Source organism: Emys orbicularis, chromosome 14 (genome assembly GCF_028017835.1).
Source record: "Emys orbicularis isolate rEmyOrb1 chromosome 14, rEmyOrb1.hap1, whole genome shotgun sequence".
Lineage (NCBI taxonomy): Eukaryota > Metazoa > Chordata > Testudines > Emydidae > Emys > Emys orbicularis.
The window spans coordinates 41,338,609-41,361,695 of NC_088696.1; the positions used below are offsets into that span (position 1 = coordinate 41,338,609).

The 23,087-nt window shown below is 48.1% G+C and overlaps 1 protein-coding gene across 2 annotated transcripts in view; it reads left to right on the top strand.

Moving 5' to 3' along the window:
• RANBP10 (RAN binding protein 10) overlaps window positions 1-23,087 on the top strand; it is a 146,879-nt gene that overhangs the window by 84,462 nt on the left and 39,330 nt on the right. For both annotated transcript variants that reach the window (XM_065416330.1, XM_065416331.1), the window contains one exon: window positions 20,069-20,236. In XM_065416330.1, coding sequence (XP_065272402.1) covers window positions 20,069-20,236 — 168 coding nt within the window. The remainder of the gene's footprint in view (window positions 1-20,068; window positions 20,237-23,087) is intronic.

The window sequence follows — 23,087 nt, forward strand, 5'->3', positions numbered from 1 at the left end:
CCCCCTCATATTAGCTTCCTAGGGGATCCATTCCCTCCTTTGACCCCTAAGGGAGTCAAAGTCTGCTTTTCTGAAGTCCAGGGTCCGTATTTTGCTACTCTCCTTTCTTTCTTTTGTGAGGATCCTGAACTCAACCATCTCATGGTCACTGCTGCCTAGGTTGCCACCCACTTCTACTTCCCCTATCAATTTTTCCCTGTTTGTAAGCAGCACGTCAAGAGGAGCATGGCCCCTAGTCGGTTGCTCCAGCACTTGTACCAGGAAGTTGTCCCCAACACTCTCCAAAAACTTCCTGGATTGTCTGTGCATTGCTGTATTGCTCTCCTAGCAGATGTCAGGGTGATTGAAGTCCCCCATTAGAACCAGGGCCTGTGATCTGGAAACTTCAGTTAGTTGTCTGAAAAAAGCCTCATCTACCTCATCCTTCTGATCCGGTGGTCTATAGCACACGCCTACCACGACATCACCTTTGTTGCTCTCGCCTCTAAACTTAACCCAAAGACTCTGAACAGGCTTTTCTCCAGTTTCATACTGGAGCTCTGAGCAATCATGCCACTCTCTTACATACAGTGCAACTCCTCCACCTTTCCTCCCGTACCAGTCCTTTCTGAGCAGTTTATACCATCCATGACAGTGCTCCAGTCATGTGAACTGCCCCACCAAGTTTCTGTTATTCCAATCACATCATAGTTCCTTGATTGTGCCAGGACTTCCAATTCTTCCTGCTTGTTTCCCAGGCTTCTTGCGTTCGTGTACATGCACCTAAGATAACTAGCCGATTGCCCTACTTTCTCAGTATGAATCAGGAGGCTTTCCATCTTGTACCCTCCTCCTTGTGTTTCCTCCCAGTATCCCACTCCCCCACTTACCTCTGGGTTTAGGTCACCATCCCCCAGTGAACCTAGTTTAAAGCCCTCCTCACTAGGTTAGCCAGCCTGCCTGCGAAGATGCTCTTCCCTCTCTTCGTTAGGTGGATCCCATCTCTTCCTAGCAATCCTTCTTCCTGGAACAACATCCCATGGTCGAAGAATCAAAAGTCCTCTCTCCGACACCACCTGCATAACCATGCATTCACCTCCACAATTCGATGGTCCCTACCTGGGCCTTTTCCTTCAACAGGGAGGATGGATGAGAACACGACCTGCATCTCAAACTCCTTTATCGTTCTTCCCAGAGCCACGTAGTATGCAGTGATCTGCTCAAGGTGCCCACATGGAGAAGTAGGAAGGGGTAGTGGTCCGAGGTCTTGATCAGTCTCGGCAAACACTCCGTCACATCCTGGATTCTAGCTCCAGGCAAGCAGCACGCTTCTCGAGTCTCCCGGTCTGGTCGACAGATGGATGACTCTGTACCCCTTAAGAGGGAGTCCCTGACCACCCCCACCCGTCTCCTCCTCTTGGGAGTGGTGGTCATGGAACCTCCATCCCTAGGACAATGCATCCCATGCCTTCTGGCCGACGGAGTCTCCTCCTAACTCCTTCCCTCAAAGGGCTCTTCCAAATCCTTCTCCGCAGTAGTACCTGTGCAGAGAGCCTGAAAACGGTTGTGCACCTCTATCTGCATTGGGGGTATGTGGGTTCTCCTCTTTCTTCCTCTGGAGGTCACATGCTGCCAATATTCTTCCCCGCTCTGCTCTGCACTCTCTGATTCTTCAGCACATTTTGCGTCCAGAACCAAACACCGACTTCTATCCAGAAAATCTTCATTTTCTCTGAGGCAACGCAGGGTTGATACTTGGTTCTCTAGTCCTCTAACCTTCTCTTCCAATATGCAGACCAGCTTGCACTTCGTACAGACAAAGTCGCTTCTGTCCTCTGGGAGAGAGACAAATATGGCACATTCTGAGCAGGTCACAACAGCTGAGCGCTCACTATCCATGTCTTCCTTCTAAAAGGCTCCTCAGATGTTGTATGTACTGCTCCCAGGAGCCTGAAAGGCAGAAACACTCTGTGCGAACTCCCCACAGGCGAACTCCCAGTAAACCTCCCTCTGTTTGCCTGTCCTCTGTTCGCTGTCCTAGGCTGTCAAATTGTTGTGCCCCTTCTGTTTAATGTTTGGCTGTTCATTGATCACAGTTGGGATGGCCGAGGGGAGAGCTAATGTTTGTCCTTACCTGGCAGTCCAGCTGTACAGATTGTATTACATGGGTATTCTTCTCTTTGCTTTCCTCTGTGCTGTGTCCTGTTGGCACTGCTTCCCTGTGTTCTGTACATTCTAGTAAGTAAACACATCTCTGGATTTGCACCAAAAACATCTGGGCTCTGCGTCAGTGACCATCAGAGACCTTGTGCCACTTTATCTACAGAAACAGCCTGATAATGAGACTCCTTTCTCAATGTCCCCAAACTTGGAAGGGGCGGGGGAGAAGAGATTTATGCTTTGCATTCAAGTTGGCGTTTCTGAAGTGCCTGCTGGCAGCAGCTCTGAGCATCTGACTAGAGTTGGTCATGCCACTTTAAACAGCGTAATTCATTTCTCTTGAATAATATCCTCCTCCTTTGATTGTTAAACCAGCAGAATAACTGATTGGAAACTGGTTTTTCCTGCATTGGGCTCTTTTTTTGCCATGCTACTTGTAACTTACAAACTTTGTCACCAGTTCATAAGCCAGACAGAATCTTTTCCTCCGTAGGACTGTTCAGACCCTTCTCTGAGGGAGTCACAGTAAGGGCCTGGCCTTTGTTTCACCTGCCACTGTGAATCTTTCTCATTTCCTCCTTCTCCGTGCAGCCCAAGCCTCTCCCTCCCTTTGCAGAGGCAGAAGGTGCATTTCCCAGCTGAGTGTCATGTATGGCCCTTGTGAATTACTGCTGTATCGTTTATCTGCCACGTGTCGATGCTTACTTAAATCCCAAGAGTATGTTAAGATATGAGGCTACAGATAAAGGAATGATGAGGCAGAAAATCAGGGCAGGGAAACTGCCTATGTGTGTTTTTAAATGAGACACAAAATTCCCACTTCCTGGCAGGGCCAGCTCCAGGCACCAGCCTGGCAAGCAGGTGCTTGGGGCGGCCACTCCAGAGAGGGGCGGCACATCCAGCTATTCGGCGGCAATTCGGCGGACGGTCCCTCACTCCCGCTCGGAGCGAAGGACCTCCCGCCGAATTGCCGCCGCAGATCGCGGCTTTTTTTTTTTTTTTTGGCTGCTTGGGGCGGCCAAAACCCTGGAGCTGGCCCTGCTTCCTGGCTTGTAAAACAAATGATTCAAGCAGGAAAATCCTGCAGCCTGATCACCCCTGCACTCCTGTGCTGTGTCAGTTCCCCAGGCAGGATCAGATATGTTCATGTGGGGTTGGGTCACTTCAGTTCATTCTCATGCTGCTTATCTTGTCGAGGATGCTGTAACGTGGCTAGTGTGCAGGTGCAGAGGTGGTGGTGGTGTCCTGTGCTACAGGGAGTGGGGTAGAAAGGAAGAGAGGGAGATGCATGAAATCCAGGGACAAGTAAGAATCTGAGGGGAGATAAGGGAAAGTGGGGTGGGGGGATGGCTAGAGAGGAGAAAGGAGGTGAAGGTCTCTTAGCCCATCGTTGTCTGAAAGCAGGGCCGGTGCTACCATTTAGGCCAACTAGGCGGTTGCCTAGGGCGCCAAGATTTAGGGGCGCCAAAAAGCGGCGCCCCCAATTTTTATTTTTTTATTATTATTTTTTTTTACAGCGCCCGCTGCACTGGGAGGGAGAGGGAGTCTGAGCCGCCGGCAGGCAGCCCAGGGGTTCCCCTGGGTCAGAGCTGCCTCACGGATCCTGGGGTCAGGGGGTGGGGCGCTGCTGCGGAGGGGTGCCTCAGGGCAGGGGGGGGAACTGCCACGGGGGGGCACCTCACGGTGGAGGGGGGGCGGGGAGCTGCCGCAGGGCTGGGGTGGGGCGCAAGGTGGAAGTTTCGCCTAGGGCGCGAAACTTCCTTGCACCGGCCCTGTCTGAAAGTGTCTGGGAGGAGAGAAGAGATCCTGCAAGAATGAAACAGAGTTATAGGGGGAGGTGTAGCAATTCTTATACTGAGGTTGTGTGACACTTCTCATTATAATTGATTAATGCCTTTGTGGAGAAGCTCCAACACCCCAATGCTGGAAGCAGTCCTTTGAAATTTGGCGGGGAAGAAATCCTGGGACTACAGGAAGTGCCTTTTTCTTTGTCCCATTAAGTTTTGTTCTGGGGTGGCTGAGAGATCAATAAGTGAAATAATAATTTTCCCTTGTCTCACTTGCATTTGTCCGGGAACTTTTGGTAGTCTGCTAAAATAACGGAACGCACAGACGTTCCAGAGCACCCACCCTGCTGCAGGAACTACCACGCGGGGAACACCTGGGAGCTGCCAGAGATGCTGTAGCAGCAAGAGTTGAAGGGGGAGCTGAGCAGAGCTCCCTGTTATGCTTTTGGACTCAGGACATGGCAGTAACAGTCAATCCCCATCTCTGGGGCCCCCACATGGGGTGGTAGCTCCCAGAGGGGTGGGAGGAGCGGCCTGGGCCAGGCTCCCCAGCATATGGCGCCAGCAGCTCATCCTCGATCTGGGATAACAGCCCTTCTCTCACTGCCAGCTAATGCAATTAGTCCTGTAGCTCAGGTACTTAGAGGTCAGTGCTGAAGGTTCAAGCGTCAAACCCTGATGCATGATGTCAGGAGATTGCTACATACAGACTAACACGGCTGCTACTCTGAAACCTGACATTTTACCTGGTGCAACTCGTTTTCAAAAACTGCATTAAAAACATCATTTAGGTTGGAAAGTCAAGCACTAGAAAGTGCCAGATTTAAATTTTCCCATGTAACCTTCATTCTGCCCCCGGTGTGTATGCATTATGATCTGGTTATTCGGTCTTTCCACAGGACCCATGTCATTCACTGCACAGGCTGGATGCGTAAGCTGACCAAATTAAAGTTGCACAGACAACCATAAACCGAGTGTTTCCTAACTTTTGACTGCTTGGCATTGCAACCCAAATAACTTTCTTTTAACAGTATTTCTGTGAGTATTTACATTATACACACACGGCATGCCCTGTGCTCTCGCATTTATCTTCCTGTGCCAGAAGGCGTGAGAGAACTCAGAGCAAGTCATCTCCCAGCCCTCTCCCTAGTGTTTATCTCTGTTTGGGGTGAACACCTACCACATAGAATGGGGGGGGCAAACTTTTTGGCCCGAGGACCACATCGGGGTTGTGAAATGGTATGGAGGGCCAGGTAGGGAAGGCTGTGCCTCCCCAAACAGCCTGGCCTCCGACCCCTCCCACTTCCCGCCCCCTGACTGCCCCCTCAGGACTCCCAACCCATCCAACCCCCCCCCCTGCTCCTTGTCCCCTAACCGACCCCTCCCAGGACCCCCGCCCCTGACTGCCCTCCGGGACCCCACCCCCTATCCAACCCCTCCTGCTCCCTGTCCCCTGACTGCCCCAACCCCTATCCACACCCCTGACAGGCCCCCCGGGACTCCCACACTTATCCAACACACCGTTCCCTGTCCCCTGACTGCCCCCACCCCCTAGAACCTCCGCCCCATCCAACTGTCCCCTGCTCCCCGTCCCCCGGGACACCCTGCCCCTTATCCAACCCCCCGGCCCCCTTACCATGCGGTTCAGAGCAGCATGACTGGCCACCGCGCTGCCCAGATGGAACCAGACACGCTGCCGCGCTGCCCTGCAGGAGCGTGCTGCCCTACTGCCCAGAGCGCTGCCCGCGCGGCGGCATGACAGCGGGGGAGGGGGGACAGCAATGGAGGGACTAGGGACTAGCCTCCCTGGCCGGGAGCTCAAGGGCCGGGCAGGACGGTCCTGCGGGCCGTAGTTTGCCCACCTCTGACATAGAACAATTCTGTGTTCGGACATAAGAACAGCCACACCGGGTCAGACCAATGGTCCATCTAGCCCAGTATCCTGTCTTTCAACAGTGGCTAATGCCAGGTGCTTCAGAGGGAATGAACAGAACGGACAATTATTGAGTGATCTGTCCCCTGTTGTCTAGTCCCAGCATCTGGCAGTCAGAGGCTTAACCATCTTGTCTAATAGGTCCATCAGTGGCTGTCTTCCGTGAACTTTGTTAATTCTTTTTTGAACCCAGTTGTACTTCTGGCCTTCACAACATCCCCTGGCAATGAGTTCCACAGGTTGACTGTGTGTTGTGTGAAGAAATACTTCCTTTTGTTTGTTTTAAACCTGCTGCCTGTTAATTTCATTGGGTGATCCCTCTCTTGTATTAAGTGAAGGCGTAAGTAACACTTTCCTGTTCGCTTTCTTCACACCATTTATGATTTTATAGATCTCTGTCATATCCTCACCCCCACACACATACTTAGGGTTTGTCTGCACTTAAAAGGGTGCAACTGGCTTCTTCTGTTGGAGTAGGTTGTCCATATCCCCAAGAGGCGGCAGCTGTGTCGACAGGGGAAGCCCTCCCATTGGCATAGCGCTGTCTACACCAGGAGTTAGGTCGTTATAACTGCATTGCACAGGAGTGTGGATTTTCCACATCCCTGAGTGACATCATTATGCTGACGGAAACTGCTAGTGTAGACCAAGCCTCAGTCCTTTCTTTTCCAATCTGAATAGTCCCAGTCTTTTTAATCTCTCCTCATAGGGAAGCTGTTCCATACCCCTATTCATTTTTGTTGCCCTTTGCTGAACCTTTTCTAATAGCTTTTTTGAGATGGGGCAACCAGAACTGCACACAGTATTCAAGGTGTGGGATTACCATGGATTTATATAGAGGCATTATGATATTTTCTGTCTTATTATCTATCCTTTCCCTAAGTTTTTTGATGGCTGCTGCACATTGAGTGGATGTTTTCAGAGAACTATCCACAATGACTCCAAGATCTCTTCCTTGAGTGGTAGCAGCCAACTCAGACCCTGTTATTTTGTGTGTGTAGTTGGGATTGTTTTCCAATGTGCATTACTTCGCATTTATCAACATTTAATTTCATCCTCCATTTTGCTGCCCAGTCACCCAGTTTTGTGAGATCCCTTTGTAACTCTTTGCAGTCAGCTTTGGACTTAACTGTCTTAAGTCATTTTGTAGCATCTGCAAACTTTGCCATCTCACTGTTCACCCCTTTTTCCAGATCTTTTATGAATATTTTGAACAGCTCTGCTTCCAGAACAGATCTTTGGGGGCCCTGCTATTTACCTCTCTCCTCTGTGAAAACTATTTATTCCTACTCTTCATTTCCTATCTTTTAACCAGTTACTGATAAGTGAGAGGACCTTCCCTCTTATCCCATGCTGTATCCTTCTTCATCTGCTCTAACTTACTGGCATTTCCAGTTTGGCCTATGTCTTAAAAAATACAAAACAAAAAACCCACCACAAGATCTGCCTTTTAGTTTATATTTTAAAAGAATTTTTGTGTGTGAACAAGTCAAAGTTGTATGCAGCATAGTTGTAGCCATGGCAAGCTTTCAAGCTACACAGAGCTCTTCTTCACCTTCCTCTTCCTTAGGTGAGGAAGAGCTCTGTGTAGCTTGAAAGCCTCTCTCTCACCAAGAGAAGTTGGTGCAATAAAAGGTATTACCTCACCCACCTTGTTTCTCTAATATCCTGGGACCGACACAGCTACAACAATACTGCATTGTTCACACATTGAAATTCTTTCAAAACATGTGTCGCTGTAATGTAAACACTTCCTACACTGATGGAAGAGGTAGGTACCCTCAGTGTAGGTAATCTACCTCCTCCGACAGGTGGTACCTAGGTCGATGGAAGAATTCTTCTGACGACCTACCTGTGTCTACAGTGGGGGTTAGGTCTACCTGATTACATCACACAGGGTGTGAAGTTTTTCACAGGCCCTGAGCAATATAGCTAGGTCAACCTAAATTTTAGGTGTAGACCAGGCCTTAGTCAGGTGGGTTAAGTAATGGAAAGATTGCACAGCTTCTCTCAATCTCTTCTCGGTTTTTCCGTAGTGTGGCTCCAGTTCTTTATTGTTAATTAGATGGCGCCAGATTTCTGCGGCAACTGTAACAGCTGCATCAGCAGCTTGTGATCTGCCTTGTCCCTCCGAAACCTCTTTCAGACGCTGTTGTGACTCTAGTGCCTCTCTGTCTAGCCCAGGTTGTGGTGTTTGGCTCAGCATCACCCTCCTGCTCAATGCAACCTGCTGATGGAGGGGGCTGGATGCAGATGGAGAGACCGACTTCCTGAGAGGACCACCAAGTATCGCTGGGAAACTGTGGCATCCATCACCCTCCTCTTCTTCAGTCAACCAGCTGTAAGGCCGATGGGTGCTGGAGAAGAACTCTTGATCTCCCACGGTGCGTGTTAGGCCTGCTTGCTGGTGCTGCTTTCTCAGCAAGGTTTAAGCAGGATGCTGACCCCGCGGATGTCTGTCTGAGGGGTTTGCTCATTTCTCGCTGTATTTTTATTGCCTGAGCACATGGCAGAGGCCTCTTCAGCATGTTTTCAGTTATAGAATCAACAGCATTGAGTAGGAATGTGGTTTTTCCCCCCCCTCTATAGGATGCCAGTCGCCATTATTGAGTCACTTCCCAGCTTCAGCCAGCCATCGTGCATGGATGTCAGCGTTGGTTCTTTTAGTTGTTTTCCTCAAGTTCTTCACCTGCAGCATTGTAGTGAGTTCGGAGCTGCCCCGAGCCGAGTATCTGGGGCAGAGTGCTTGAGTGGTTTCTTTAAATTGATGCTTGTGTGCTACATTGAAAGTCGTCGTTCAGAAAGTTGGAGCCTTTTATTTTATCAAGTTCAAGTCTTTTCTTTTCATAGGCCACTTACATAACACAGGCCAGATCATTTCACCCAGTGTTTCCCGGAGTGCAGGGAATTACTGCTTCCCTAGTAACGTGGACACTGTCATGCCTGATAACTTGTCGTTGAGCTAGAGACATCCAGTCTAATTCGAGACTGCATGTGGGGATGAACCCACCACTTCCCTCAATAACCTTGTTCCAAGTGGCTTCTGATCCTCCCTGTTTGAGTTGTCCCTTATTTCCCGGTTGAATTTCTCTAACCTTTCCAGGGCCCAGCCTCAGATTGCTCTTAGATACGATTTGGGTGAGGAGGACAAAGACAGAGGGTCCCTGAAAGAAGCTGGTGCTGAAGAGCCGCTGGGAGGCCTGGAACAGAGGCTGAATTTACCACTGCAGATATGTTTTGATGACTGCATTGAAAATCTCACTTGCCGGGTCATCAAACTAATCCATATTCTGCTTTCACTTCAGCAGAAAAATTCAGTCCAAGGTGCATTAGAGCTTGAAGGAGCCAAAGAAACCATTTTTTAAATTTTTTGGAGATGAGCATGAATCCTTTCTATCTTGCTACTGAATGGCTCCTAGCAGTGGTTAAAGCTTCATTCCTCTGAAGCACCTATTTTCATTGTTGCAGTCAATTATTCCATTGCTTGTTTTAGACCACTTCCTTCAACCGTAGGCCTGGCCAAGATTTTAAAAAATGGGAGACTAAAGCTAGGCTTCAAACTCCATGTTTAGACACCTAGATAAGTGACCATGGGACCTGATGGATTTTCATGGCTTTTGGAAACCAGGCTATTTCCTTAGTTTCTTAAATATGAATTTAGGAGCCTAATCCTGGGCATCCAGTTTTCTTAAATCTTTGCTATTGAAGCAGATAAATTTGTGCATTGATTGGTAATCAGTAGACACTAATGGCCTGGTTTCAGTTGTGGTCACAGCATTCACCTTGACTGGAATTAGGGTGAAATCGCTCCCTAGTGACCTCAATGCTGAAGGCTAAAGCGTAAGACTATCTAGCCAGTTTTGTGTAGGATCACGTTATCGGATGCCCTGCCCACTTTCCAGAACCTTCCGTATTCTACAAACTAAAATCCCTCTAGTGGTTCACAACTCCACTTGCTCCCCTCTTCAGCATCCTATAGTTATTTAACATTTATTATGATTAATAATTCATGTTACTGTACCATCTAGAGTCACCCCTTTGTGCTAGGTGCTGTATGGACACAGAACAATGTCCCCACTGGCCACACCCCTCTCCAGTGACTCCACCCATCCCCTCCTTTCTCTAGGCTTGGGGTAGCTGTAAAACTCACTTCTTGCTTCCGAGTAGATATGCCAAAAACCTTGCTATTCTCATCACTGCCCTGTTAACTCCTCAGAAGTTAGTTTTCATTCTCACCTTTCTATCCTCTAGTGTTTTGCTGTCCATCTCAGGCAGACAGGAATCCAATGAGGACTTTTTCCCGCTTTCTTTGTGGCGGGTTCCAGCCAGGATGCACATAGCAGAGCTGGGTGCCCTGATGTAGTAGTTCTTGTTAGGGCTAATTGCCCTGAAACCCTGCAGGGGGAATGGTGAGCTTTCTCACATGTCCGCTCATTTTTAGCGTGAACACTGTGTGTTGGAAGGATTTAAATCAGTGTTTGTGTAGGAGTATTCCAAGGGGGCTGACAGCCAGCAGGCCTCAGTTCTGATGCAGGGGACTAGGGTTTGACAGAGGAAACTATTCATCTTTTGTAGACCTTGCTGTGTTGCAGAGTCCTTTGTGCCTTTAAGCCTCAGACCTAGCTCGAAGCACAGGCACGATTGACTGGGGTATGTTCTAGAGCTGGCCCAGCACTTGACCTTCCCATTATAATTCTTGCTTCGCCATGCATTCATCAAATGGGAGGCAGTTGAGAGCTGAGGATCACCTTGAATGCCTCTGGCCAGCCTGAGAGCCTTATTCAGGGGCACTGGAAGGAGCCATGCCAATCCCTTCTGAATCAGAAGGTGTGTGTGTGGCGGGGGGAGGCTGACATGGAGCAGGGGTCTGTAAAATGGAGGGTGAGGCTTAATGTGTTAAAAGAACTTTGAGAGAGGAGTGTTTCTGGGTCCGTTTGGCAGTGCACAAAGCCCGCTTCCACAGAAAATCACTTGCAGTGCTCTCCCCCATCACTATCGAGGTTGTGCGATTACTGGGATAGCGTGTGGGACCGTGGTTGCTAGAGGGGCATGCTGAGGTCGCTCAATCAGGGCAAACCCCAAAGAATGGGGCAGATGATCCCCAAAACTGGTGGTTTATTTTTATAAATTGGATTCACCAAGCCAGTCACAAAACAACTTCTATAATACCGTGCTGGTTATCAAGACGCTAAAATACAGTCCCTTTAAGCAATCCAGCCTTTGGCTCCCACCCAGACAGCCAAGTCAAATATGGTGAGGATTACTTAAAAACTTATTCACCCTATATAAAGTTCTGCCAATCCCAAGAGATCGGGCTCATAACATGACCCACCCATTAATCGATATTTCAGGTTTTACCCAAATACATGCTTACACCCAATTCTTATTAACTAAGCTAAGATTTATTAAAAAGAAAAGAACGGAGTTATTATGGTTATAAGATCACTTTACATACAGATATGAATAAAGTAGGGCTGTCAAGCAATTAAAAATTGCGATTAATCCCGCGATTAACTATTTATCATGAAAGTTGAATTTAAGTGTAGAATTATGTACAAAAAACTGCATTCAAAAACAAAACAATGTAAAACTTTAGCGCCTACAAGTCCACTCAGTCCTACTTCTTGTTCAGCCAATCGCTCAGACAAACAAGTTTGTTTATATTTGCAGGAGATAATGCTGCCTGCTTCTTGTTTACAATATCACCTGGACGTGAGAACAGGTATTCGCATGGCATTGCAAGATATTTGTGCCAGATGCACTAAAGATTCATATGTCCCTTCATGCTTCAACCACCATTCCAGAGGACATGTGTCCATGCTGATAACAGGTTCTGCTCGATAACCATCCAAAGCAGTGCGGATGGACACATGTTAATTTTCATCGCCCGAGTCAGATGCCACCAGCAGAAAGGTTGATTTTCTTTTTTGGTGGTTTGGGTTCTGTAGTTTCCACATCGGAGAGTTACTCTTTTAAGACTTCTAAAAGTATGCTCCACACCTCGTCCCTCTCAGATTTTGGAAGGCACTTCAGATTCTAAAACCTTGGGTCGAGTGCTGTAGCTATCTTTAGAAATCTCACATTGGTACCTTTCGTGTTTTGTCAAATCTGCTGTGAAAGTGTTCTTAAAATGAACGTGTGCTGGGTCATCATCTGAGACTGCCATAACATGAAATATGTGGCAGAATGCAGGTAAAACAGAGTAGGAGACATAAAGTTCTCCCCTAAGGAGTTCAGTCACAAATTTAATTCATTATTTTTTTAACGAGCATCATCAGTATGGAAGCATGAAGGGGCATATGAATGTTTAGCATAACTGTCACGTAAATACTTTGCAATGCTGGCTACAAAAGTGCCATATGAACGCCTGTTCTCACTTTCAGGTGACATTGTAAATAAGAAGCGGGCAGCATTATCTCCCGTAAATGTAAACAAACTTGTTTGTCTGAGCAACTGGCTGAACAAGAAGTAGGACTGAGTGGACTTGTAGGCTCTAAAGTTTTACATTATTTTGTTTTTGAGTGCAGTTATGTAACAAAAAAATCTACATTTCTAAGTTGCACTTTCATAATAAAGCAGGGATGGGCAAACTACGGCCCAGGGGCCACATCCCACCCTTCAGACATTTTAATCTGGCCCTCAAGCTCCAGCTGGGGAGCAGGGTCTGGGGCTTTCCCCACTCCAGCTGGGGAGTGGGGTTGGGGGCTTGCCCCGCTCCGCGTGTACCATGACTCCGCGCGGCTCCCAGAAGCAGCAGCATGCCCCCCCTCCAGCTCCTACATGGAGGGGCAGCCAAGGGGCTCCGCACACTGCCCCTGCAGCTCCCATTGGCCAGGAACCACAGCCCATGGGAGCTGCAGGGGCGGCACCTGTGGACGGGGCAGCGTGTGGAGCTGCCTGGCTGTGCCTCCGTGTAGGAGGTGGAAGGGGGACATGCTGCTGCTTCTGGGAGCTGCTTGAGGTAAGCACCACCCGGAGACTGCACCCCCCAACTTCCTGCCCCAGCCCTGATTTAGCCCCTCCTTCCCTCCAAACCCCTTGGTCCCAGCCTGGAGCACCCTCCTGCACTCCAAACCCTCATCCCCAGCCCCACCCCAGAGCCCACAGTCCCAGCTGGAGCTCTCACCCCCCTGCACCCCAACCCCCTGCCCAGCCCGGACCCCCATCCCACACACTCAACTCTTCATTTCTGGCCTCACCACAGAGCCCTTATCCCCTCCTGCACCCGAACCCCCAATTTCGTGAGCATTCATGGCCTGCCATACAATTTCCATACCCAGATGTGGCCCTTGGGCCAAAAAGTTTGCCCACCGCTGTGATAAAGAGATTGCACTATAGTACTTGTATGAGGTGAATTGAAAAATACTATTTATTTTGGTTGCCATTTTTACAGTGCAAATATCTGTAATAAAAATAATATAAAGTGAGCAATGTCAAGTTCGTATACTGTTGCAATTGAAATCAATATATTTAAAAATGTAGAAAAACATCAAAAATATTTAATATATTTCAATTGGTATTCTAATTGCGATTAATTTTTTCGGAGTTAATCACATGAGTTAACTGCGATTAATCGACAGCCCGAGAATAAAGTGCTAGGAAACTGACCCAAGAAGAGATGATGAGCTGCTGATTTGTAAAAATCCAGAATCAATTCCATAGGTTATAGTCCCATAGTCAGTCCATGGGAAGAATTTAAGTTCTTCCATGGGAAACAGCAGGGTAATTCAGAATGGACCTGGAGACCTCAGTCTTGCGACTTAAACTTCCCCTGACTAAGTTTAAGTGGAGCTTAGATGGTAAGGATCAGGCCCTAGAATTTTTATAGTCCTCTAGCAGGCTGGGATAGCCTCTTGGCAGCGGATAATGCAGCAGGCATTCCTTGAATGAAGAATAGGTAATGCACATCATTGCTTTGAAGTAACATCTCTATTTCCTAGGCGCACTGGTAACTAGCTGCATTCATTAGCATAAGATAATTAACCATTCTAGCAGTTCATAGACCGTTTACTACAAACTTCAAAGAGAAATATAGACAGTGATGTTATTACACCCAAGTTTCATCTAAATCAGTGGTTCTCAACTGGGGGTACATCAACTCATCTAGATATTTGCCCAGTTTTACAACAAGCACCAGTGAAGTCAGTACAAACTAAAATTTCATACAGAAAATGACTTGATATGCTGCTCTATATATGATGCACTGAAATGTAAGTACAATATTTATATTTCAATTGGTTTATTTTATAATTATATGGTAAAAATGAGAAAGTCAGCAGTTTTTCAGTAAGAGTGTGCTGTGACACTTTTATATTTTTATGTCTGATTGTGGAAGCAAGTAGTTTTTAAGTGAGGTGAAACTTGGGGGTACGCAAGACAGATCAGACTCCTGAAAGGGGTACAGCAGCCTGGAAAAGTTGAGAGCCACTGATCTAAATGTTAATATTCTTTTTTTGATCTCTGAATCAATACAACTTAGTAATAGACAGGAACAGAAGTTTAGCATCTACAAGCTAATCTGGTTACATAGTTAACATCTAACAAGATATAGGTAAACAGACAAATATAACTAGTATCTTCTTCTAATTCACTAACAATAGAAGTTTCCATTTCAAAGCATTTAGTCTACTTTCACAGGGCTTTGATAGCTATCTACAAGGAATGGCCCTGATTACCATCTCTAATATGTCCATAAAGGTTGGTTTTAGGTCTCTTAGGCTGCTGGTTGCTTAACCCTCGCTGGCTCGGTGTCACAGCATGTAACACTCCAGAAAGCCTCAAGGGCAGAAACATCGTATCCCCAACTCTCCCAGGGACTGGCCACCCCAGTTGTCTCATTGTTTCCTCGTACTCTCCCACTGGTCTGTCTGTATCCATCTGTTGTCTCTTGTCTTATATTTACACAAGGAAAATTTGCCACTGGAGGGTGGGGGTAGGACCTGTCTTTTTGCTCTCTCTGTACAGCACCCAGCACAATGGGGTTCAGGTCCAGGACTGGGGCTCCTGGGAGCTACAGTAATACTGATAATAAATAACAATTAGCACTATTTGAAATCTTCCATTGCCTCGTTGTAGGAAGTACTCTCTACCTCTAACCCATCTGCCCTCTGAGCCTCTGCAGTTCTAGCTTGCACACCTTTCCCAGACCCTGGCTCCAATCTCCAGAGGGTCCTTGGTCCCCTGAATGTCACTTTTGTGGTGTGAAAGGTTTGTTTGCTACAAGTGGCTTCTGTTTCAGAAGCATTCGGAACAGCTTACTGCAAAATTTCTGGCTGAGGATCCAGCCCTGTCTTGCTAGATCGAGGCTGTTCTTTTGGCTCAGGCTTTTCAACACTTGTTCTTCTCATGATGGTTGTGGTTTGGATTGTCATTCTCCTGCAGCAAAATTAGCCTCAGCCACCTTCTCCTTCCCCCGTTACCTCCTGGGCAGCTCATTGGCTACTCTCAAGGCTTTGCCCTTTTAAAGGGGTTTAAGCTCCAGCTAGGACCAAGTCTGGAGCAGGCTGTGTAGTCCAGCATCAGTGCTGTTATACTGCCCCCTGGAGGAGGGTGTGCATTTTCTGTGCAGACATGTCCCTTTCCCCTAATGCAGAGGGTGGGAGTGCGGAGTGGAGGGAGTGCCTCAGTCCTGACGGGCTACAGAGCACTTCAGCTAGGGTGGTGCTATCCTTGTCGCGGGTCCTGTTGGGTGCTACAGGAGAGGAGGGAGGGAGGGAGGGAGAGTCTGAGCGATACTGTGGGGGCAGCGCACCCCAGGGCAGAATGCCCAGGAAAGCCAGATTCCAGCATGCACAAGAAAATGGCATCCGGTGCTGTCTCTCACTCTGAGAGCAACTGGGGTGATTTACTGACCTTTGAAGCATTACATAAGCTACCGCTTCTTTAAATTGTGAAGAATTGGACCCATTTTTCATGCTTCACTGTGGTGCTTAGCTGGTCTGAGAAACAAAACATAAATCCCCTTTGAGCTCACAGGGAGATAGGCCTTTGCTCGGGTGGGATGGTGCTTGGGTGGTACTCACAGAACCACGGAGGGACCTACCATGCTGAATTTTATTTTCCTGTTTCCCTTATGCTGCTTGTTAAAGAAACCCAACCTGAAAAGAGAGACCAAGGTGTTGCCTGGAAGTCACTTTAGCTTTTAGCTGATGGCTTAGTCTCCTCTGCGGAGAGTAGTTCTGAGCAGCCCAGGCAAACTTTGCAGTGGCATTTTGCATTTCAAAACACAAGGAACCAATTATGAAAACGGTTAGTGTTCTTTGACTGGCGCTAATTGGTTTTGCTGGCATTTTCGTCTTGTAATTAAAGCCATTTAAGCACTGTGCACTGGGCAGCATTTGTGTGCCATGCACACCGTCCCGCCACCCCTCCTTCACATACAAACCTCTTCCTGATGTATTGTGCATTCCTGCATGGTCATGTCCCCTTCCAAGATGCTGTTAGGTCTCAAAATGTAATTGTAAACTGGGAATCCTCCTCGAGCGGGTGTGTTTCTAGTGGGTTCTTGGCCTGACGCTATTTAACATTTTGATCAATGACCTGGAGGAAAACACAAAACCATCAAAGTTTGCAGATGTCACAAAAATTGGTGGAGTGGTAACTAATGAAGAGGACAGGTCACTGATACAGAGCGATGTGGATCGCTCGGTTAGCTGGGCTCAAGCAAACAAGATGTTTTAATATGGCGAAATGTAAATGTATATACACCTGGGAACACAGAATGTAGGCCATACTTAACAGCACCGGGGATTCTAGCCTGGGAGGGAGTGACTCTGAAAAACATTTCAGGGTTGTGCTTTAGCCAAAAGGGCTAACGCAATCCTCGGATGCGTAAACGGGAATCATGAGTAAGAGCAGAGAGGTTATTTTATGTCTGTGTTTGGCACTGGTGTGACTGGAATCCTGTGTCCAGTTCAGATGTTCACAATTCAAGAAGGATGTTGATGTATTGGAAGGGATTCAGAGAAGAGCCACAAGAATGATTAAAGAATAGAAAACATATAGTGATAGACTCAAGGAGCTCCGTCTATTTAGTTTAACAAAGAGAAGGTTAAGGGATGACTTGATTCCAGTCTGTAAGTACCTGCATGGGGAACAAATATTTAATAGGCTCTATTATATGATATAACACAATCCAGGGGCTGGAAGCTGAAGCTAGACAAATTCAGAATGGAAATAAGGTGTAAATTTCTAACAGAGTTATAAACCATTGGAGCAACTTACTAAGGGTTGTGGTGGATTCTCCATCACTGACAAGATGGGAGGTTTTTCTAACAGATCTGCTCTAGGAATAATTTGGGGGCAGGTCTCTGGCCTGTGCTATACAGGAGGTCAGACTAGATGATCACAGTGGTCATTCCTGGCCTTAGAACCTCTGAATCTTTGCCCGTTCTCCATCCACTAGGGTACGTTTTGGAGGCTGCGCAGTGGGATTCTGCGTCCGATTGGCAATACAGAGCTGTACTGACGAACCAGCTGAGCCTGGGTTTTGATGGAGGAGTTTAACAGTTGGTGACCTGTTGCCTCAGCAGTAGAGCAGGCTGAAAATAAAAATTTCAGAAATTGAGCACTTGGCAAAAAAATCAAAACCTGACATATTTTGGCTGAAAACTCGTGGTGTCTCATGGGAGTTATAGTTCAGGTGCATCACTGTCTAATTCTCCTCTGTAGGCCACCTGTCTGGTCGAACTACACCTCCTGTGACACTCCCTGGTGCCCCTCGTGGTGGAGGCAGTGCATAATGGCAAATGAAGTGTGGCTAGGGAGACTGCCCCTAGAGGAGAATGGGACCATGAGGTACCCAAACTACAACTCACAGGAGGCAACTCAGAGGTATTTCAGAATTGGAATATTTTAGGGTTTGGACAAAAAAATAATTTTTTGGATTTAGTAAAAAATCCAATTTTCTATTGAAAACCAATTTTGATGGAAAAATTTTGATCAGCCCTCCTCAGTAGTTCTGTTACCACATAGGGACTTGGGTTTTGGTGCCAGGCTCCCTGCCAGAGCTGATGGGGGCTCAGAGTACGGATGCAGCATGCTTAGCCATCCGGGTAGGCGCAGCTGAGAGAGTGGGATAGACTATTTATGTGCAGCTTGACTGCACTGCCTACGAGTCAGAAACAGCCACCGTCTAGAGAGCACCTGACCTTGAGGCCTGTGCATTAGGAGCGGGGAGCTGCGTGAAGTAGCAGGTTCAAATCATTGTATGAGTTGGGGTTGTACTACGGAGGTGGCACTAGAGTGCTGTTTCATAGGGATGAGCCAGTCTCGATCATACGATAAAGTGTGTTCAGCTGTTCTGACCCCTGAGGAAGGAAGGATGGAATCCTGTAGGAGGTGCAGGATTCACACTAGCCTGCACACAGCTCTCCCCAGAGAGGTGCTCTGTTAGGGTCAGGCCTGGGGTCAGACAGTGGGGAAGGAAACTGGGCAGCAAAGCTAACCCCGAGTCCCAGAGTTCCTGGCTATTTCTGCTTCAATGATCAGCAGCAAAATTTACCTAAATTAAATCATCATTAGGTTTCTGAATTAACACCCATTAAGATGGAGTCCGTTTCCACCCATTGGAGCTACTGTTTCCCGCTGTCTTATGGTCTAGAAGCGTTGTTGCCTCAGGAGTGCAAGGTTTGCTTTGCAACCACAAGGGCTAGAACAGGGGTCTCAAACACGCGGCCCGCGGGGTTATTTTCTGCGGCCCGCGAGCCCCTCGCAGCCCCCCCGCCCTCCCCCAGTGTTTACCTAGAGCGGCTCCAGCCAGTCGTGCACGGGGGACAGGGCAGGCTCCCTGCCTGCCCTGCCCTGCGCCGCTCCGGGAAGAGGCTGGAACGTGGGGAAGGGGGGCGGAGGGGCTGTGTGTTGCTGTTAGAGCTGCTGGGGGCGCTGCCTGAAGCAACAGCAACACACCCCTGCGCCCCTCCTTCCCCCATTCCCCACATTCCAGCCTCTTCCCGGAGCTGGGCAGGGCAGACAGGCAGGCAGGGAGCCTGCCCTGTCCCCGGTGCACGTCCGGCCGGAGCCGCTCTAGGAAGACAGGTACGCGCCGGGCCAGATCCTGCCCCCCGAACCCATCCTGCATCCCATCCCACTGCCCTGAGCCCCCTGCCGTACCCTGCACCCCTCCTGCACCCTGATCCCTGCCCTGAACCCCCTGCCTCACCCCGCACCCCTCCTGCATCCCAACCCACTGCCCTGAGCCCCCGCCACACCCCGCACTCCTCTTGCACCCCAACCCCCTGTCCTGAGCCCCCTGCCGCACCCTGCACCCTGACCCCCGCTGTACCACTCACTCCTCCTGCACCCCACACCCCAACTCCCTGCCCTGAGCCCCCGCCACACCCCACACCCCTCCTGCACCCCCTGGGGGCAGGGAGGGGGCAGAGTTGGGGTGGGGATTTCAGGGAAGGGGTTGGAATGGGGGCAGGGAAGGGGTGGGAAGAGGCGGGGCAGGGGTGGGGCCTCATGGAAGGGGTGGAGTGGGGGGGGCGAGGGCGGCGGGGGGGGGAGGTGTCAGTAATGCGGCCCTCGGGCCAATGAACTAGTCCTCATGTGGCCCTCGTGGTCATTTGAGTTTGAGACCCCTGGGCTAGAAGCTTAAATGTGAAACTGTAGCAATGCCTGTAGCTGCTCTGGTGTGTGTCTCGTCTCTCTTCTCCCCCTCCCCCCCCCCCACCCCCAAGTACAGTAACGGTATTAGACTCTTGACCAGCACTAGTATTTTCTAGGAAATGTTGGTTGGAAAACGCTGATTCATCAAAACTGAAACTGTTTGCGGGAGCCTATTTTCTTTAATAATTAAAAAAAAAAAAACTCCTCACCAATCTTTCCGCAGAAATTTTTGAAATGGTCAAAATTGCCCATTTCAGCACTTTTGAGACAAAAAAAATCAATTTGTTTGGTTCAAAATTACTTTGTTTTGAAATTTAAGCTAATGATAGTAAAAAAAATAATAATAATAATAATTTTTAACTGAAAGGTTGGGATTGGAATCCGATGTTTGGGTTGACCCTAGCTGAAATGTTCTTTGGATTGTTGATTTGTGAAAATTTTAGAGATTTAAAGTTTTCATCCCTCCTTGGGACAGGAAAAATATTCAGAATCTTGAAAATTTTCCTGGGACGGGAAAACTATTTCCCACTCAGCTCCAATAACGGCATACAGCTCCTTGGAAACCTGCCTCATTACTGATCTGTTCTTTTTCCTTCTCCAGGTTGGGATAAACATTCGTATGGTTACCACGGTGACGATGGGCATTCCTTCTGTTCTTCTGGGACAGGGCAGCCCTATGGCCCCACCTTCACTACTGGAGATGTGATTGGCTGCTGCGTCAACCTCATCAACAACACCTGCTTCTACACAAAGAATGGCCACAGCTTAGGTAGGCAAAGGAGGGTATCCTGAGGATGAGCCACCCTAGCCTACAATCACTTAGGACTCTCAAACTCTGTCACATATGATGTAACTCAGATCTGCAATTGGGAGGAAGGCTTTAGAGAGAAATAAGAACACACAGTGGCCAGCAGGAGCTGTGAGATTCCCCAAAGCCATAAACGTTTCCAGTGCAAGTAACTGTTTCTGTGACTGCAGCTGCCACATGTGCTTAACTAAATTACAGACTTGTCCCCAGGCCCTTCAGCTGCTGTCCCTCCCTGTGCCCCTGCACAGCCATAGGTGAGATAGGTAGGGAATTTAGAGTTTGGGCAGCAGGGAAATGTAATCACAGAAAGTTTGGGTTGTATATTACCCAACAAACTACAAAACCATCACCAGTGAGTCACAAAGCCCTTTGTTTTTAAAGGGACTTCTGTCTTTGTGAGTCTCACTCCATGGACTAAAACTCCTAGAGTTCTATGCATTTGCAAAACATTACAAATTCTACTTTAACATTGTCTTGGTTGTGGAATGATCCAAAACACCCTTTTAGTTGACTCCTTACGTTCCCGCTAAGGACATTCAGGTTTTGCCCTACTGAATATCATGTTGGCAGCTTCCAGGAGTTCAGAGTTGCACCCAATGTGTATAAGATGGCACAGGTTACAGCCACCTTCCTCCTGAATATGCTGCCCATAGAGACAACAGGCCCATCATGCAATCCTCCAGCTTGATCAGATGAGCTGTCCCCCTTCCACAGTAAGTGTGATTCCCTGTCATTTGATTTGTCAGAGGAAAGTGTTTAGCTTACTTCGGTGAATTCCTCTAACTTTCTGAACTGTAACACATTTGATTTGGCTGGGGACAAACGCTCCCTGTTTCCTTTGCTTCTCTCATAGCTGTGTTGATCCTAGTTTCCTTCAAGCTAAAGAGGCTGGTGCAAAAAACCCCAAATAAACCCCCTGCCAGGACAAAAGTTGTACAGAGTGAGCAATTGGGTAAAAGGAGGGGGAAGATGGTAAAGGGGGAGTGCAGGACCGATGTGGGGTTCAGGCAAGCATGATTGCTGCTGCAGTTGCTGAGACGGGTGCGGGGAGGAAGGAGCTGCATTGCGGGTACATCCGAGTCATGATCCTGCGTGTGGATTTTGTGTCACAGCCCTGAGGCTGTTACGCAGCAGAGCCTGAGGGATGTCGAACTCATGGGAACGGGATTTTTATTGGAAAACAGCAGGCATTCAGGTCAGGCGCAGAGCCCAAGTTGGGCTAGAATTTGTAGTCAGTATTTCTGATTGGGGCTGAGGGAGGGTTTCAAGGCTGATTCCCCACTCTGGCACTTTGAGTGCAGAAGGTGGGGGCCCGCAAGGATTCTAAAAATTAATAATGGCCACTCCAGGCTTGTATTAAACTCCCAAGGTTACAGCTTTTCTCTGACCTTGGATGAGTAGATGCTGCCACCACCCAAGTGCAAACCCCACCCCCACCTTTTGAGAACCCAGGAAGGAGCACTTGGGAATTCCTTCCTGTGGGGTACCCTCAAGCCCTTTCACCCCCACCCCCGGGGAAGAGCTGAGAAAGAAAATAAAGGAAATCAGCTGTTGCCACCAGCTAATTAAACAACATATGCACAAACCTCTTAGGACACAAAAACCCAATCCTGTTCTTAAAAATGGTAAGTTTTATTAAAGAACAAAAAGAAAGAAAGTATACCTCTACCCCGATATAACACAAATTCGGATATAACGCGGTAAAGCAGTGCTCCGGGGGGGCGGGGCTGCGCACTCCAGCGGATCAAAGCACGTTCGATATAACGCGGTTTCATCTATAACGTGGTAAGATTTTTTGGCTCCTGAGGACAGTGTTATATCGAGGTAGAGGTGTACATCTGGAATGTAGGCTATTGCTAGTTTTTAAAAAGAGCAAATATAATAATTAAGCATCAAGAATGGTTTTCTTGAGGTCCAGCTTAAAGGTTATAAGCAAAACAAAAGCACCTGGGGTTAGCACAGAGGAGTCCACAAGCCATAAAGAGATAAACCTAATCACGTCTTCCTAGACATTCCCTGATCTACTTACATATCTGAGGTTTCAGATAAGTAGTTTCAAGGTATGATTTCATGATTGTTTCATACCTGGTTTAAAGCTTCTTACAGCATTGCTGCTCTGTGTCTCCTCTCTCTGGAGAACAACAGACAGACAGACAAAGAGAGTTTTTTCCCAATTTTAAAAAGTTCTAGCCTTCCCATTGGCTCTTTTGGTCAGGTGCCCACGCCCTTCCTTTTACCTATGGTTTTTTTTTAACCCTTTACAGGTAAAGCAAGTAGAGAACAGCTACTAACAGGGATTTTGTAGCTAACTGGCTGGCTGGGTGTCCATAAAAGGGAGTTCCCCTCCCCCCCCCTTCATTTATCATAGAGGGTTTGATGGGAAATGTGGCCCAGTCACAGGCCTTTTTGTGTGGAAACCCAGGTGCATTGCTAGTGTTAGCCTTTCACTGTCCACTCAGTTTCTAGTCCGGTCACTTTGCCATCCTTCTCTGGGGGGCAGCAATCCAGAGCCATTTCCCTCGGGCCAAGTGGAAGAATCTGTTTAAAACTTGCCCTGTGGCATTCAGAGATGGCAGTTGGAGCCATTGCGTTCAGGCCACTGCAGCCCTGGCTACGGCGGAGATGGTGTGTTTGAGTGGCTCTCTGGGGATTTTGTTCTGGCCTGTTTTTGCCTTGAAGCTCTTTGCCAACCTGACCAGCTGTGATGCCACACAAATGATGCTTTATATTTTAAAATGATGTGGGCCATAAGTAGGGCTTCTGGCGTTTGTGGTAGCTCATTCAAAATGATCCCAGTTTGAGCCTCCCGATT